Below are 16,894 nucleotides of genomic sequence, written 5' to 3' on the forward strand. Positions count from 1 at the left end.
GGCAGCTGATCGATGTTTCTCTCTCATTGATGTTTCTAACTCTCTATCTCTCTCCCTTCCTCTCTGTAAAAAATCAATAAAATATATATTTAAAAAAAAAAAAAAAGAGGGCAGTAATTTTAAAGCCAGGTAAAAAAATAAAAAAGGCAGCATCACCTAAAATAACAGTGAAATTAACTATCAAATTAACAACTTCAAATATTGTGATGTTTTCCACAAGGTTCAAGACTATCAAACTTGTTTTATTCCCTAAAGAATTATCAGCTCCCTCAAAAAAAAAAAAAAAGAATATCTTATGAAAGTTATTGTCATAACTGCAACTACAAAGTGCTTCTTAAAATCCACTGTAAAAGTCTATCAACCTCTTCTTCCATTAAAATAAATTAAGATATTTTTATCTGACTAGTCTCAAATTTGGCTATCTTTCTCTGACAGGTCTTGCTCTTCTTTGGCTACCTCACTGGGTTTTTTGTATGTTTCCTAATTTCCAAGTTGGCAAAAGAAACACTTCAGAAAAAAAAAAAAAGATGAGAGCAGACAAGTACATAATAAATGAAACATAAAAACCATTTAGCAGTGGTGATTTTGCAAACTAACTTGCCTGTGGGGAAGGGATAGTTATTTAAGGCTACTCTAACTCTAACACAGTGTGCGCTAATTTATCCTAGAACCAATCCTCTGAAAATGACACAATATTAGACCTAGAACCTAAAATTTTTGTATAGTGTCCCAAACACTGAAGAAACTATCTTTGGACCCTTAATCTATATAGAGATGACTTAAAGAGAACCTAATTTAGCTAAAGTACTCTCAAACAAACTTATACAAATAGTACTTATCATCAAACATGAATCAAAAAAAGATAATGGTTAAATTCTGAGTCCATCAGGCAGAAACTTCAGAAGTCAGTCCTCTTTACCATCCTCCTTTGGTAAAAAAAAATTAAAGGCTTCACATAAATATTTAAAACCTATATATGAAAATAGCTAATGGAAGGTATTGATAGTTATCTGATGTATTCATTCTTCCTACCTAATTATGTAGCCAATCTTCATTTAGTTAAGGCTTTAACTGTTTTTAACATCTATGTTCTCAAGATGAGTTAATAGATGACAATATAGAATATATCTAGGGATTCATAAACACTACTTTTGATGGAACATTACGGTTAGTCAAAACTACCACTAGACCAGTACTATTAAATAGGATTTAACATCACTTAAAGACATTACGCTAAGTTAGCTTCTAGCTCTTCAGAAGATTTGAAAAGAAATCCCAATAACCTTACCCCGTCCGGAGTAAATTTTTTTTTTAAATTTAGTTTTACCCTCTGGAAACCATTCCATTAAAAAAATAATCACAATGCCAAAAACACCTTCATTTGGAGCTATCAAGCCTGTTACTTGTTAATCTAGTAATGGAACCAGATTCTTTCACAAGCATACATCTTTTGAAAGCCCACCACTTCCTACACACACATTCTTTCTCTCTCTCTCTCCCAATACTGCATATAACTTTCTCATTTCCCATTTTCCAAATTCTGTTTTCCCTGCTCCACTGTGGCAGGGAAAAGTCCAATGCATAGTGAAGCAAATGTCAGAGTATTCCTCCTAAAAATGAGTAAAAGCTGCCCTTTATTATCTACAAGTCCTTGACATTATCACATTTTTAAGTAATATAAAACCACAGCCTATGATTATCACTAGACTAAAAGGTTTATTCAATGAAGGTTTAGGTCATAGACAAATTGATTTAAGTAAACAAAAGTTCAGCTGCTATTAAAATGATACCAAATTTATTAATCTCAAGTTCTAATAAAATAAAAAATATATATCAAAGAAACTAGCTGGGTATTTTGATTAAGAAAAAAAATGTAAGTTGTGATACCAGTTACTATATTTTAAAACCTTATCTTTGAGAGACATACACAGAAATATTTACAGAGGAAACAGTATGATGTCTAGGATTTGCTTCAAATTATGAGATAGGAAAGGATTGGGATATGCATAAAACAGGACTGGCCATGATTAAAGATTCATGATAAATACACTGAAGTTCATTACACTATTCTACTTCTGCATACATTAAAAAATTTGTGATATATATCGTTCCCTCCCATAACATTATAGATATTTCTGCCATCAAAGACTCACGTTACTGCCTATATAATGTGTTCCAAAATTGTCTTTTACAAACAACCTCTAGGGGAAGATTGCATGGTGACAAATCATTTTTAGAAAATGATTTAAATGTCAAATATATACAGAATAAACAGAGCAATAAAGGGGAAAGATTTTTCAAAAGAATTACCATCAAGCAACATATATCACAACGTATGCAGAATGCAAGTTAAGAAGAAAGCAAAATATTAAGAAAGCTAAATAAAATGTTAGAAAGCTCAATATGGAAGTCAATCGTGTACCATGCAATAATGAAGAGGAATGAGGACTTTGAGGAAACTCCAAGAGTGTATTACAGAACAAAAGATTTCTCCCTTTAGTTCATAACATGTGTGGTAATAGCTGTATAATTAACATTAAAAGCCCTCTCCCCTAAATAAATCATATTTCATCCCACATCATTCTTTCTAAAAGTAACTGTCCTTTACTAAGGTATGTCTATTTTTCTATCACATTTAAATGATACAAAATTTCACCTAAAATTCAGCACCAACTAAAATTTAACCTTTGAACTTCAATGTCTACTGAACATGTATTACAACCAAGAAACAGAATCCTATATAATAAAGGGGTAATATGCAAATTTACCACCACACCCTCGCACAAGATGGCTGCCCCCATGTGGTGACAAGGTGGGCGCCACAAGGTGGCTAGCAGGGGAGGGCGAATAGGTCAGCAGGAGAGGGCAGTTAGGGGTGACCAGGCCAGCAGGAGAGGGCAGTTAGGGGTGATCAGGCCAGCAGGGGAGGGCAGTTAGGGGTGATCAGGCTGGCAGGGGAGGGCAGTTGGGGGTGATCAGGCTGGCAGGGGAGGGCAGTTGGGGGCAATCGGGCCAGCAGGGGAGCAGTTAGGCGTCGATCAGGCTGGCAGGGGAGTAGTTAGGTGGTGATCAGGCTGGCATGCAGAAGCAGTTAGGGGCAATCAGGCAGTCCCGGATTGTGAGAGCCGGCAGTCGGACATCCCCTGAGGGGTCCCAGATTGGAGAGGGTGCAGGCTGGGCTGAGGGGACCCCCCCCCCATGAATTTCATGCACCGGGCCTCTAGTCTATAATAAAAATGCTATCTAGTAAGTCTAAGGTCTACTGTGGACTACTCTAAATTTGGGTGACTTGAGACTCTACCAGAAAACTGAGAAAGTGTCCATTTTTAAAGATAGTACTTACTTAAGAATGGTTTTTGCACTACTGCAGTCTTCAAATCGAATGGAGTAACCAACTTCCTGGCCCAACATCACATCCATTTCATCAGCAACTCTCTGAGCCACACTCATTGCAGCCACTCTCCTGGGTTGGGTACAGGCAACTCCTCTCTTGGGTCCTGGTAATGATCGCATGTACTCCACACACCACTGTGGAATCTATCAAATAATTTCACATTTAAATTAATTCTACTCTGCCTGCATATCAAGTATATTTAACATTAAGTACTTTACCACATTCGAATAATTGAACACAAAATTCAATTAGGCACACCACAAATTATTTTTTATGACTCAAACTTATAATAGTATGAGCACTCTAAGCCAAGGAAGGGTCATTGACTAACACTGACATAACTGTACTCCCGAGTAGACTAGGTCCACTGAGGCTTTGCTGAATATGCTCTACAGCGGGGTGGGGAACATGCGGCTCACAGCAGCACCAGGCCCTCAAAATCATTTGATCTGGCCCTGCCAAGGTATTAGGGGTGAGTTAATTACATGTTTGACCAAATATAGCAGGCTAACTTTTAAGCTGATAATTTTGTATGGCCCAAGGATGATGTTATAAATATCACATGGTCCTTGGCAGAAAAAAGGTTTCTCACCCCTGCTGTACAATGTCAACAGTTCCACCACTGACCATTTCTCTATTTACTGGGGGGAAAATCCAACTAAGGAAAAACTCTACTTGATAACAAAGGTTAGTTTCAAAAAAAGAAAAATCAAAGAAACTATAACTTGAATTCCTATACAATTTGAGTTACAAAATGCAAGAAACTAGAAATCACATACACTTATAATTATATAGCTGTTACCTTTTAACTTAATTCACAATTTGTTTCATAAGCCAGCAGAATCTAGGAGAGGTATGCAAAACGGCAACACCTTAGGTAACGTACTAAAAGCCAATTTCAGTCACTGTCCACTAGAACAGGACCTAGAGAAGCAGCAGCAGCATTTCCCTGAAGAAGGGAGGGCAGCCAAGGGGAAAGGAAGGAAAACCAGCAAGCACAAGTTGGTTGACTGCCATGAACAGGGCATTTCCTCCCTATTTCAACATCAATAAAAGCTACTAGGTCTATAATTTCATGGTTCTTCACTCATTACTTGGAAAAAACAACAACACATGGGAAAACTCTAAGCACTTTTCTACGTTAAATGGGAATCCACTGATCATACAAGGACATGATGGGTCTCCATCAAAGCTTTCAAAAACCCATCAAACTCTAATGCTAAAAAAAAATGCATGTGGGAGGATTTTTTTGATATTGAATTTGTACAATAATACCTGAAGAATACTGATTGCTGTACTATTATTATGGTTTAGTTAGGTTACTTCTGTAATTTTGGGATGTGTTGTTACTGACAAATAGTATGAAAGAGGGCGGGGTGGTTACACTGCTTCTCTAGAAGCACAACAATGCATTTATTTTTTAAAAATATATATGTTTATTGATTTCAGAGAGGAAGGGAGAGGGAGACAGAGAGAAACATCAATGATGAGAATTATTGATCAGCTGCCTCCTGCACACCCCCTACTGGGGATCGGCCCGCAGCCCAGGCCTGTGTCCTTGAGTGGAATTGAACCCAGGACCCTTCAGTCCTCAAGCCGATGCTCTATTCACTGAGCCAAACAAGCCAGGGAAATGTGTATCTTTAAAGGATTTTAAATGAATGAAAATACTGAACTACAAGAGAAGTGGCTCTCTGAGTCTGTAAATCCACAGGCCAAAAAGTTTAAGTGGTTTTCCTCCAAGGAGATAGATAGATAGGCAGACAGATAGAGAATCTTGCAGGAGCATCTGCCCCCTGGTAGTCATTGCACATCATAGCTACCAGTTGGATGGTCGCTTAGCCTTTTATATATATAGATACATCTTCATTTCAGCAAGCCTCTCACAAACACAAAAAGCACTTCAGAAAACCAAACAAAATGAAAAAAAAAAAAATTCACTGGTCAATTAAAGCTATTTAAAATTACTTCAAAATTCTTAAGGCAAGAATACTCATAGATTCTTTAAATTCACCCCAATGAAATAGATAGCTTACTCCCACTTAAAAATTAAAATATAAACAGTTTTGGCTAATTCAGCCATTTTAAACTTCTGATCTCAGAAACTCTTTATACTCTTAAAATAACTTAGGATGCCAAACAACTAATAGATTTATATGTTAGGAAATTAAAATGAAATAGTTAAAATTCCTAATAAAAATTCACCCCACGTTAGCATAAACATTTTCTGTGAAAAATAACTACATCTTCCAAAGCAAAAAACGTCTAGCAAGAATACATGTTTGACATTTTTGCTTATTTCTAACGTCTAGCTTAACAGAAGATGGCTGGATTCTTTTATCTGCTTCTATTTTGAATGTTCTGCAATACTTTTGTTTTGAGTGTTAAGTGTACAAATAAAATCCCAGGAACTTTGTTAACAGCTTCAAGGACTTTCACAGGTTCCCAGACAATATTTGAAGAACCGCTAAGTTAATCCATCTATTCATATTTCTAAGAATAGCATTGAGAAAGGAAGTAGGCCCTGAAATATGCAGGCTACTGGCTATTCACACCAGGGTTCGGATGTTTTAGAACTATTCCTTTCTTTCAGCTCCTTCCTTCCTAAAAACAGATCCCCAACCCTCTAGTCTTCTTGTTTTATATATCAAGTGGTCTTACTCTCCTAACTTCTAATACTACCTATAATACATCAAATGTCAATCCTAACTCTAACCTAGTGGTCATTTCCACCTGAAGAATATTTTATTGGTATCCCAAATTAAACAAGTTTAAAACCAAAACTATTTCACCTTCCTCCAAATATTTATTAATTCCTCCCAGGCCCCCTACTTAATAAAAAGTTACAACTTAATTCCTAGCTATCAATTCTCCACTCTACTACCCCATACAGAGTCAAAATTTTGTTTAACCTCCTACACAGTCTGTCATCAACCTTCTTACCAGACAAGACATTTTGTAAAAATCCTTGTCATTATAAAGCTCTGATGGATATGTAATACTTTCAATAATAAAGATGGAAGGAAGGAAGGAAGGGAGGGAGGGAGGGAGGGAGGGAGGGAGGGAGGGAGGGAGGGAGGGAGGAAGGAAGGAAGGAAGGAAGGAAGGAAGGAAGGAAGGAAGGAAGGAAGGAAGGAAGGAAGGAAGGAAGGAAAAGGAAAGGAAAGCTGATGGCTCCTCAATCTACAGCAAGATATATTAAGACTCAACCTACTGCTCCAGTTTCACCAACCGCACCCCACTCTAAACATCCTACACTCTGTCCAGGGCATACAATGCTTTCCATTCTCTAAACCTATGCCCTTGCTCATACTGTCCCTTAGCTGAACTAGCTTTAGTTTCTTATATATGGGAACCACATGTGCATACTGGATTGTAATGTAAAATGTCTTTATTGAGTCTCAATCAAGTTAGGCATTATTTAATTGTGTTTGGAGAGTTTCATTTTTCTGCTAGGCACAATAAGATAAACAAAAAATAGCTGACTACTCTTAATGGTTTTGAGTTTACTAAGAATATACCAAAGAGCATTTGGGTGAAATTCATTATTTAACTCTTCAGTTTCCCCTCAAATTCCCCAAATGCCCTGCAATCCTCAGTATCCAAATATTTTAAATCTCTAAAAAAGCAAAAAAATTAATCGAAATAATCATAAACCTGTTTTGAGTTGACTGGACCTCTCTACACTGCTAAAGAAACTCATCTAAAATACACACACACACACACACACACACACAAACTACCACCAGAAACTCATCTTTGAAATAAAATTTAACCATAAAAGACCACAGAATAGCAGTATGAAATAAATGCAACTTTGGCTGTGAGACAAAGGGAAAAAGTTAAATATTGAGTTCATCTAAATCTACCATGTAACCCAGGGAAATCCACTAAACCTAATATTCTCATAAATCTAAGCCTCATTTTGCTCATCTATAAAATGGTGATTAACAACTTCCTTGCAGAAATGTTGAAAAACTTAAGTAATACACACCAAGTACACAGTGCCTGGCTTTAACTAATTAAATGGGTGCTGTTAATACTATGCAAATGAGATAAGCTAGATGGATTAAAAATACTATATATTAATAAGTTTCAGAGTTGTATCTTTTCATTCTTTAAAATTTAATTCTTTAAATTTCTATCAGATGATAAAAATAAACCAACAGTTTCAGTTCCTAATATCAACACTAAGTTTTCCTTCATTTAAAAAGAAAAATCACTATGGCCCAGTGGTTTTCAATCTTCCTAATGCTGCGACCCTTTAATACAGTTCCTCATGTTGTGGTGACCCCCAACCATAAAATTATTTTCATTGCTACTTCATAACTGTAATTTTGCTACTGTTATGAATTGTAATGTAAATATCTGATATGCAGGATGTATTCAGGCGACCCCTGTGAAAGGGTCGTTTGACCCCCAAAGGGGTCGCGACCCACAGGTTGAGAACCACTGGCTTAGATTTTAATAAAAGCTTCCTACTTTAATTGCTATTGTGGCCTTCAATGCCTCCATGAAATACTCAAACTGATATATTTGTGGCATATGTAATTTAAAATAAGGATAACTTGTACATGCAGTATGCTTAAATATAAACATGTATCATCATAGGTACATAACATGGAAAACAGGCCAGTAGGAAACACAACATATTAATAATTATAAGTAATCATTAAATTCATTTCAACACTTCCCTGAATTTTCCAAATTTTCTACAATGGCCAGGAATTACAAGTTGAAATTTTTAATTGATGGATCAGGTTAGAACCTATGAAAATATGGTTAACCTCAATCTTAGCAAGAAAATGTGAATTAAAATCATACTAATACACCATGTTCCACCTATCAGATTCAAGTTCAATAGAACAAGCAAATGGTTTCCCATATATGCTGTCATGCATGTTCATGGAAAGGTAAACTGATATGTTACCTATAGAAAGCTATTTGGTTTTATATATCACAATTACACAAATAATCCTCTCACCCAGCAATTCCCATTTCTGGGATTTATCCTACAGATAATACTTGCTCATACAAAACAACCATTAGAGTAGCCTAGATATCAATAACATGGATCCAGCAGGGAAAAAAAAAAAAAATGGTTCACCCATGTTTGAAAATGTCCTGGATATATTACTAACAAGACACTAATTAAGTGTTTAGGGGTGTGTGTGTGTATCTAGGTGGATGGAGGTCAGGAGTAAAGAGACTTTAACTTTAGCTCTTCCATTTTAAAAATAGATAATAATCACATGGTTCAAAACAATTACAAAACAAAACACAAATAAATCAATGCAAAGAAAAAAGCAAGAATGACAAAAGTGGAAACCATTTCAAAGGTGCAGATTTCTTCACCCAAGCACTAGAAAATAAACCTTAATCCCAAATTTGTACTACCCCAGAGTCAAAGTGGGAGGGAGAACACCACTCTGCCATCCTTAATGTTAACAAAACCAGAAAACAAAAACAAAACAGCAATGCTATTTCCCCTTACAGATTCAGGAAAACAGGTACTCCCTACTGGATTCCCACTCTGAAAGTCACTAAAAAGTATGAAACACCAAAGCAGCCATTTTTCAAGATACCCTACCAGGCAGCAGACAATGAGAATGACCAGGAGGATCAAATAAACATCATTTAATAAACTTAAAAATTAACAAAACTTGTAGCATGATTTACAGTAACTCACCTGTGTTGTTTTACCAGACCCAGTTTCACCAACCAGTACAAAGGACTGATGTCTAACCAGAATATCTGTAAACCTATCCTTGTATTCCCAAACAGGGAGCTGAAGCCGTTTCTTTAAAATATCATAGTATCGAGGAGTATGGGGCAAATTGGTAAATGGATTAATGCACTGTGGAAGTGATGTGTGTCCTGCATGTCCGGTGTGTGTTGAATGTGCTGAGTGGGTTGAATGTGTTGAATGTGCTGAGTGGGTTGAGTGAGCTGAATGGGAAGCTTTTAGAGGTGGTAATCCAGCACTGATAAGCATAGCATTAGTGGAAGCTCGCAATTCCTTCTCTTTTTCTTTCTCCCTCTCCCGCTCTCTATCTCCTCTATCACGTTCTCGGTCCCGATCTTTAGACCGATCTTCCCGATCCCGGTCACGATCTCGATCCTTCCTAAAGAAAAAAAGAAAAAAATTTAGAATTCACATTCTGAATTTTATGCAAAATTTATGTTCACAGCACTGTTATATTCACAAAGTAAATGTGCAACAACCAAATAAATACACTGATATAAAACTCAATGAATTACATAAGTACCAGAATAAAAAAGAACTTATAACCAATGTATAGACATCCTTCCACCTTTCTTGATGACACCTCAAATTCTGTTAAGGGACAGTCTCTTCACAACCTTTAGCCATCAGATAACACAAGAACTCAGTCTTCTGCAAGTAAAATAAAATCCCTTTCTAGGTAGAAGTTCAATACTGAGGGCAGGGGTGGGGAAAAGGTAGAAGCAAATCAGGTAAAAAAAAGAAAAAGATAAAAAGAAAGGATGATATCACAAACTCCCAGAGTCTTCTTCAAGTATGTAAAAAGGTATTTTTTGCACTACACATTATGTTCAAAATTTAGCAAGAATACTGCTTGTAGACACAAAGACAATTCCACTTCACATTATAGTAATGTAAGTATGGGTTCTACTTCTCAGCATTTCCCCAATTTTGTTCAATAAGCATACAATGCCGTATAAGAAAAATTAAAACACTTTTTATTCTTCTGTTTCATTTACTCTTGCATGATATCCCTAAAGCAATAGTAAAACATTGGAAGTACTTTGTAAACTTATGTACACTACTACATTATTTAAAATTATACAGATGTGCACTATATGAAACTAGACCAATTTTAAATAGTCAATTCTACTATCTACTTCCAGTTACTACAGAGGATCCCTAACACAGTAATTTAGAAATAATTTATGCTTATTCATTCTACAAATCCAGTTTACTTCAGACCAAGTCCTATGGTAGACAAACTTGCCACAGGTGTTTGGACCTAGACTTGAAATAGACCACATGGAGCTATGACACAAGCCACTAGATATGTCACTGCTCCTTATTCATAACACACAACACATACAAATTTCCTACACCCTGATTGTCAGAAGCAGAGTGCAAGACCATTAATTCTCTGTAACAGCACATCAGCTGGGCAACAGTAATGCCCACCCCCCACCCCGTAGAACACAGCTAAAATGCTAAACCAAAGAGGAAGGATGGTTCCCCAATTACAGAAATAAACTAGCCAATCTGATCTCGTCCTTCCCAAATATATAAAAACTAGAGGCCCAATGCACAAATTCATGCACAGGTGTGGTCAAGCTGGGGGGAGGGGATGCGGGAGGTTGCCACCCCCCAATTGAGCCGGTTCGCTGGTGGCAGTGGGCATCATAGCAACGGTGGTTAGGGCGTTCCCATCACTGGCTTTATATAGATAGATAGATAGATAGATAGATAGATAGATAGATAGAGTCTATTCCATGGGAATTTATTTATATTCACATACATATATCCCAATGCACAACACAGGACATATAACCTGGGATGAAATTCTCTCATTCCATCTGGCACAAAAAGGAATTCAAAGGAAATCTTAATAAACATACAAGATGAAGTATCAATTCAAATCTTGAGCTTCCTAGCCTATATTTGAAACATTCCATTAGTTATCCTTTCGTTGCTTCTCTCATTCTGCCCCTGGTCTAAGGTGCTCATTTATATTGCCCCCAAAATGTGAATGAGGAAGTTTATAAAAGAAACGTGCCCAGCAAAATGAGAAGCACTGTAGCCACAAATGGTCCAAAGATTGGATATCTTTAAAAATCACAGAACATAAAAGAATCTTTAAAGAACAACTGATCTAAGTAAAAACAATTCACATTTGTAGCACTCCACAGGTCGCTGGGGGTGGGGGTGCTACAATATAAAGTTTAACATCTTTCTCCTATATATCTAGCACAGCACCAAGCACTTAACATATGGACCTGACCTTTCAAGGTTATAAAATATGGGAGCAGAGAGTGATGGACAAAGTAAATCATATTATCACCTTTTTGTTACAGTAATATCTATGCTAACAAAGATGTTTTTAAAGGACCTATTAAGCACAAAATGCATTCTGAAGGCACAAAGATTAAATGAAATGGGGGTAACTGGGATATAAAAGTAAAAGAAGCACTGAGCTGCAGAAGGCAAATTAAATCACCTCAAAATGTTGCTTATGATTCAAACTGTTGACCGTCAACGGGGAAGGAAAAATAAAAACTAAATGTCAGTTGAGGGTTCAAAGCCACTGCTTCATAAGTATGTGTAGACTTGCTCATATGCAAGTTTTATTTTAATTAGGCACTTTTTTTGTTGTTAATCCTCACATGAGGATGTTTTTCCACTGATTTTTTAGAGAGAGTGGAAGACAGAGAAATATTGATGTGAGAGAAACACATTGATTGGTTACCTCCCACACGAGCCAACCAGGGCCCCGGTGGGGAGGAGCCTGCAAGCAAACCACATGCCCTTGATGGGCATAGAACCTGGGACCCTTTGGTCCACTGGCAGATGCTCTATCCACTGAGCCAACATGGCTAGACCAAATTAGGCTCTTTTATTATAAAGGAGTTTCACTGTTATGAAGATATACTAGTTGAGGTATAATGCTTTAAAACTATCAAAACAGTGCTTTATAATCACTTATCCACAATACTGGCAAGGGGAAAATATGAGTTGTTGAACAGGTGGTTCTGTACTCTCTCGGTTCAATCCTAGCTCAGCACTTAGGCTAACTAGATGACCAGTTATTTATTTCCTCCTTTTTAAAAAGTGGTTACTCATATGCCCTGTGGGGTATTTCAAGAACTAAATGAAATACTGCTTATCATTCAAGGTATTTTTTTTTAAATTTACAATAACATGTTAAAATTCCACATGGAATAACAGGTACTAGAATATTGCTAATGGAGATATGAACTAGTAATCAAAATGAGAATTATTTTACACAAACATTGCTTTTTTAATATGGTAATCTCCCTTCCAGGAACTTCTCTTAAGGATGTAAGTGTGCAAATATGTACACATAGGATGTTCACCATACTTTTCATTTACAAAATGATAGACTGGAAAATTACCAAAGCATCAAAGAACAGGAAATTGGTTAAGCAAGTTATGACACACCTTCACAAGTGGAATACTATGCAGCCAATGAAAAGGTTAATGTAGTCCCATTCTGTAGTTTGACATATTTCTAAGTAAATAAAAACATATATTGAAACATCCCACTGATATTAAATATTACAATTCATATTTATGAACAAATATTCAGAAATATTTTTTAAAAGTTCATCAAAGGATTAAAGACAGATGAAAATTTCATGGCATTCTTTGCCTTTTTGTTTATATCTTCATGTATGGAGCAAGTTAATCTCACCTACATCAGATTGTAGTGACTGCTGTTTTTATATATGAAGCATCTAGAATAGTTTCGATAGAACAGTATGTACTCTACAGATATTATTAGCATATTTGTTCCACATTTCCAAAATTAACAGAAAATGCTCTCGTCAAGAATATCGAAAACTAACATCAGAGTGAAAAATGTCCCTATTTTCAAAAAATTTCCCCCCTACTTCAACAGTAGGTTGTCTTTTCGGTTATATGTATAAATTTGTGGGACGATGGGGGAAAAAATGAGGTCAGTTTATATCATAAACCTTTAACTTATCCACCTGACCAAGAAATTAAAATATACCAGGAATAAATAAAGCTATACAGGATGGAGAAAAAGTAGGTTTACAGTTTTTTGTACGGAAAATAATACAATAATTAATAAGTAATACAAGAATAAACTGTTTTGCATGTTCAAAGCTGTAAACCTACTTTTGCCCCATCCTGTATATAGTTTGGGAGCTTGAATCTGAGTGAAATCTCCCCTGAATCAATCACCTCCCCTTCTCAGTACTGGGGAAATGGTACAGCCATGTTTGGCAGTGTACCCTCTCAGATAAAACCAACTGCTAATAATACCAAGGCTTAAAAAAAAATCTCCAAGACTGCACGACAGTCAACAAAAGCGATTTTTTGGGGGTTAATCCTCACTTAAGGACATTTTGTTCAATGATTTCTAGGGAGAGTGGAAGGGAGAGGGAGAGAGAAACATCCATATGAGAGACACATCGATTGGTTGCCTCCCACATGCACTCCAAACAGAGCCAAGGATCCAGCCTGCAACAGACCAGAATCGAACCTGTGACCCTTCAGTCCGAGGGCTGATACTCCATCCCTGCTAGGGCAAAAGTGACTTTTAAGTTATAAAATATACAGGGGGGAAAACCGAGCACTAATAAACGTGGTAAGCTCACTGCTAAAGAAAATTCGTTTTATGAGATGATATTCAGGTGACACAGAAATAACTATACAAATGTCCCTCCAAAATATCTTAGAACTTGGGCTTTATTACAGGTAGAAGTCATATAATAACCAAGGGAGTCAACCAAAAGGTCACACCACCTTTGACCTAGGAAGATACCTGTTCTGCAAGAGAAAGGGAGCAAGCCATGTAGAATGGGACCACTAATGTCAAGAAAAGCATTTTAATGGTGCACATACAGACAGACATCAATTGCATCTGAGCCAGATGACAATTAATTTTGCTTCACAGGAACCAAAAACCAAGTGTTCCCCACTTTACTGATCCACATCATAAATGTCCCTAAAATAGGCTTTAATGACTCTTAACTAGTCATAGTATGTGTGCTGTAATAGAAAAAGAGGCTAAGAATGAAAATAAACAATCAAGGATCTAAATCCGGCTGTGAACTGTGTAAATTTGCATAAGCCACCTTAACAACTCTGGGTCTCCCTTTCTCATCCCTGAAGTGGAGTTGACTGCACTCTCTTTTAAAATCACTGCCAATTCTAAACAGTCCATGACCAGCAGCTCTAATACTCTCAAGTTTTGTGTGTGTTTTTGGGGGGAGGGACAGACTAGAGAGAAAGACTAAAGTTTAACATTGTAAACTAAGAAATGTACAAGGTTAAAATGCTACATACTTCTGCTTCCCGTATCCAATATCCAATATAAGGGAGGGTGTCAAAACGTACACCCTTAACCTGCCCGGGCTTATACTCTAGACACGGCTTTGGATGAACAAAAACTCACGAAAGTTACACAGATGACCTGAAACAGGTTTGTATGTGATCTGAAACACATACAAACAATAAAACCTAAAACTATGCAAAGTAGTTGGATACCCAGACTTCTGTGTTTTCGCTTGAATTATCCAAATAAATACCTTTACTTCAGGAACAAAAGCTCATGCTGAACAAGAAATGATTTTGATCCAACTGTTAAATTCATCGGTACCTTTCAAGGGGAAAGGAATCTGAAACACCACGAGTCTCTGTGGTATTTCCACTCTCAAACTCTCCACTGGCGATATTCTGCCAGAAATACTAAAAAACATTTTTTTTTGCAAAGGGTCTTCTTGTTTCAAAAGAACGAAGGCGGGACGGGTGGAAATCAAAAAGAACTTATGGGCAAAAACGATGCCTTCTAGTTCCTATCCCAGGAATGCCCAACAGCCACTGTTTGGGCCAAGGCAGGAAATAAAGGAGATGGCGGGAGCGTGGGCAGAAAGCGGAAGTTTGCCTAGTGCCTACTTTGTACGGTTTGAATGGACGGAGGCACGCGCTCTCCCGCCAAAGTGTGAAAGCAGGGGCCCCGAACCACCAGCCTCCCTGCCCCTCGGGTCAACTCCACGTCTTCCCCTCTCCCCGCAGGCCCTCTCCTCGCCCTTGCCCCGCCCGCATGCCTCACTCAACTCCCGCCACCCCCACACCAGCCACCAAGGACCCACGCGCGGCTCTCACTTCCCGCCCGCCCTCCTTTCTCCCGGCTGGGCCCCCGCCGGCCCCCGCGGCCCTCTCCCCGGCCGCTCCGCCCGGGAAGTGCCTGACGCCCTCGGAAGCCAATACTCCCGCCGCACTCCCCACCCCCAGCCCCGCCCGGGGCGTCAGGCCTCACCCGGGAACCCAGGCCACGAGGTCCGCGCTTTCCTCCCGCCCGCTCCCCTCCGAGCGACTCTTGCTTGGCTCAATCCGGGGAGAGAGGCGCCCTCGTGGCCACCACAGGCCTCTTCACCCTCCTGACTGGGTCGGGCGGTGGCAGCGCAACACATCTCCCCGCGCCCTTGCCCGGCCGAGTGCCCGGAGTGGCGCCGTTCTCCCCGACCCGCCGCTAGTAAGCCGAGCCCAAAGGGAAACAAAGGGCCGAGCTCCGGGCCCCACTCCGCCAAACTGGCCCTGGCCCGCTCCCCGCCGGGACGCCCAACAAAGCCCGAGCCGCTGCCTCGCGCCCCCGGCCTGGCTTACCCATCGGTCCCCGCACGCTTCTTGCCGGAGGGGTAATCCTCCCCCAGGTCTAACCGGTGCCGCTTGGACATCCTCGAGCGTGCGATTGCGAAGGAAGTGAAAAAGAGAAGCCGGCGGCCTTATCGGCACAGTCGACGGCAGCTACTTAACTCTGGAGGGCCCCCACCCCTCCCGCTACAACAGCCTACACCGTGCGGCCGGAACCAGGAGGTAAAATGGCGGCGGCGACGAGGGCTGGGCCTGCGTACGCGCTTCCGCAGCGTGCCGTGCGTGCGTGCGTGCGTGAGCGCGCACGCTCCGGAGGCGGGAATTCCAGGCCCGCCCTACTTCCTTCCGCTGGCCTCCTTCTCTTCCAGGCTCTTATGGCACCGGAGCGGGTGCTGGGCCGGAGCATCCCCGAAGGCCTTCACGTCCCTCTGATCTGGAAACTGAGAGAGGAAAATGCTCAGTCCCAGCTAGGAAATCCTACCTATCTGGAGTAGCCTGGCATTAGGAGAGTTTGAGAAACCAATCGAGATCATGCAGCTGGTAAGGGGCAGAGCCGGGACTGGAACCCAGCTATTTTATAACTCCAGTTCTAGAACTTGAAGCCGCCCACGAGACACTCTCAATTGCAGTGAAGAAAATGAGCTGAGAAAAATGTCAAAACTAGCTATAACCCTTTTTTCCCCCCTTCTTTTCTTTTACCCGATCCGGACTACATAGGCTCAACCTCTTGATATTTTTAAATTAATATGGAATAGAGGAAATTGGTAGTAAGGACATAATTGGCTTCCCCGCCCCTCCCCGTGTGCTTTTTTAATACACTGCCCTGATGTTAACCCTACCTCTATCCTCGTTCTTACAGTAACCCTGCAAGATAGGTATTATTTTATGGATGTGGACTCTAAGCCAGGGGAAGGTTCAGAAGTCACACAGCCATTAGAGCTGTCCCTAAAGTCGTAGCAAGTTTTTGGGGTAAGATGATTCATGACTTTTGTAGACCTCTCCCCGAAACCCTATCTGCTTGCTCAATTGCATTCATCCCCAGAAAAAAAAAATGCACAAGAAAAGGATCTGTGGACCAACCCAAGCTGGGTGATCTATGTAGTATGGAAAATGAATGTTCAGATGCCTGGGAAGAC

The 16,894-nt window shown here is 39.3% G+C and overlaps 1 protein-coding gene across 1 annotated transcript in view; it reads right to left on the reverse strand.

Moving 5' to 3' along the window:
- DHX15 (DEAH-box helicase 15) overlaps positions 1-15,998 on the reverse strand; it is a 56,286-nt gene extending 40,288 nt beyond the window's left edge. The window contains exons 1-3 of the mRNA XM_036330187.1: positions 15,771-15,998; positions 9,084-9,519; positions 3,344-3,537 (exon numbers count right to left, since the gene is read on the reverse strand). Of these exons, the coding sequence (XP_036186080.1) occupies positions 3,344-3,537; positions 9,084-9,519; positions 15,771-15,841 (701 nt within the window). The 5' untranslated portion in view covers positions 15,842-15,998. The remainder of the gene's footprint in view (positions 1-3,343; positions 3,538-9,083; positions 9,520-15,770) is intronic.
- Between the last annotated feature and the right edge of the window lie 896 nt (positions 15,999-16,894).

This window comes from Myotis myotis, unplaced genomic scaffold (assembly GCF_014108235.1).
Source record: "Myotis myotis isolate mMyoMyo1 unplaced genomic scaffold, mMyoMyo1.p scaffold_m19_p_1, whole genome shotgun sequence".
Classification (NCBI taxonomy): Eukaryota; Metazoa; Chordata; class Mammalia; order Chiroptera; family Vespertilionidae; genus Myotis; species Myotis myotis.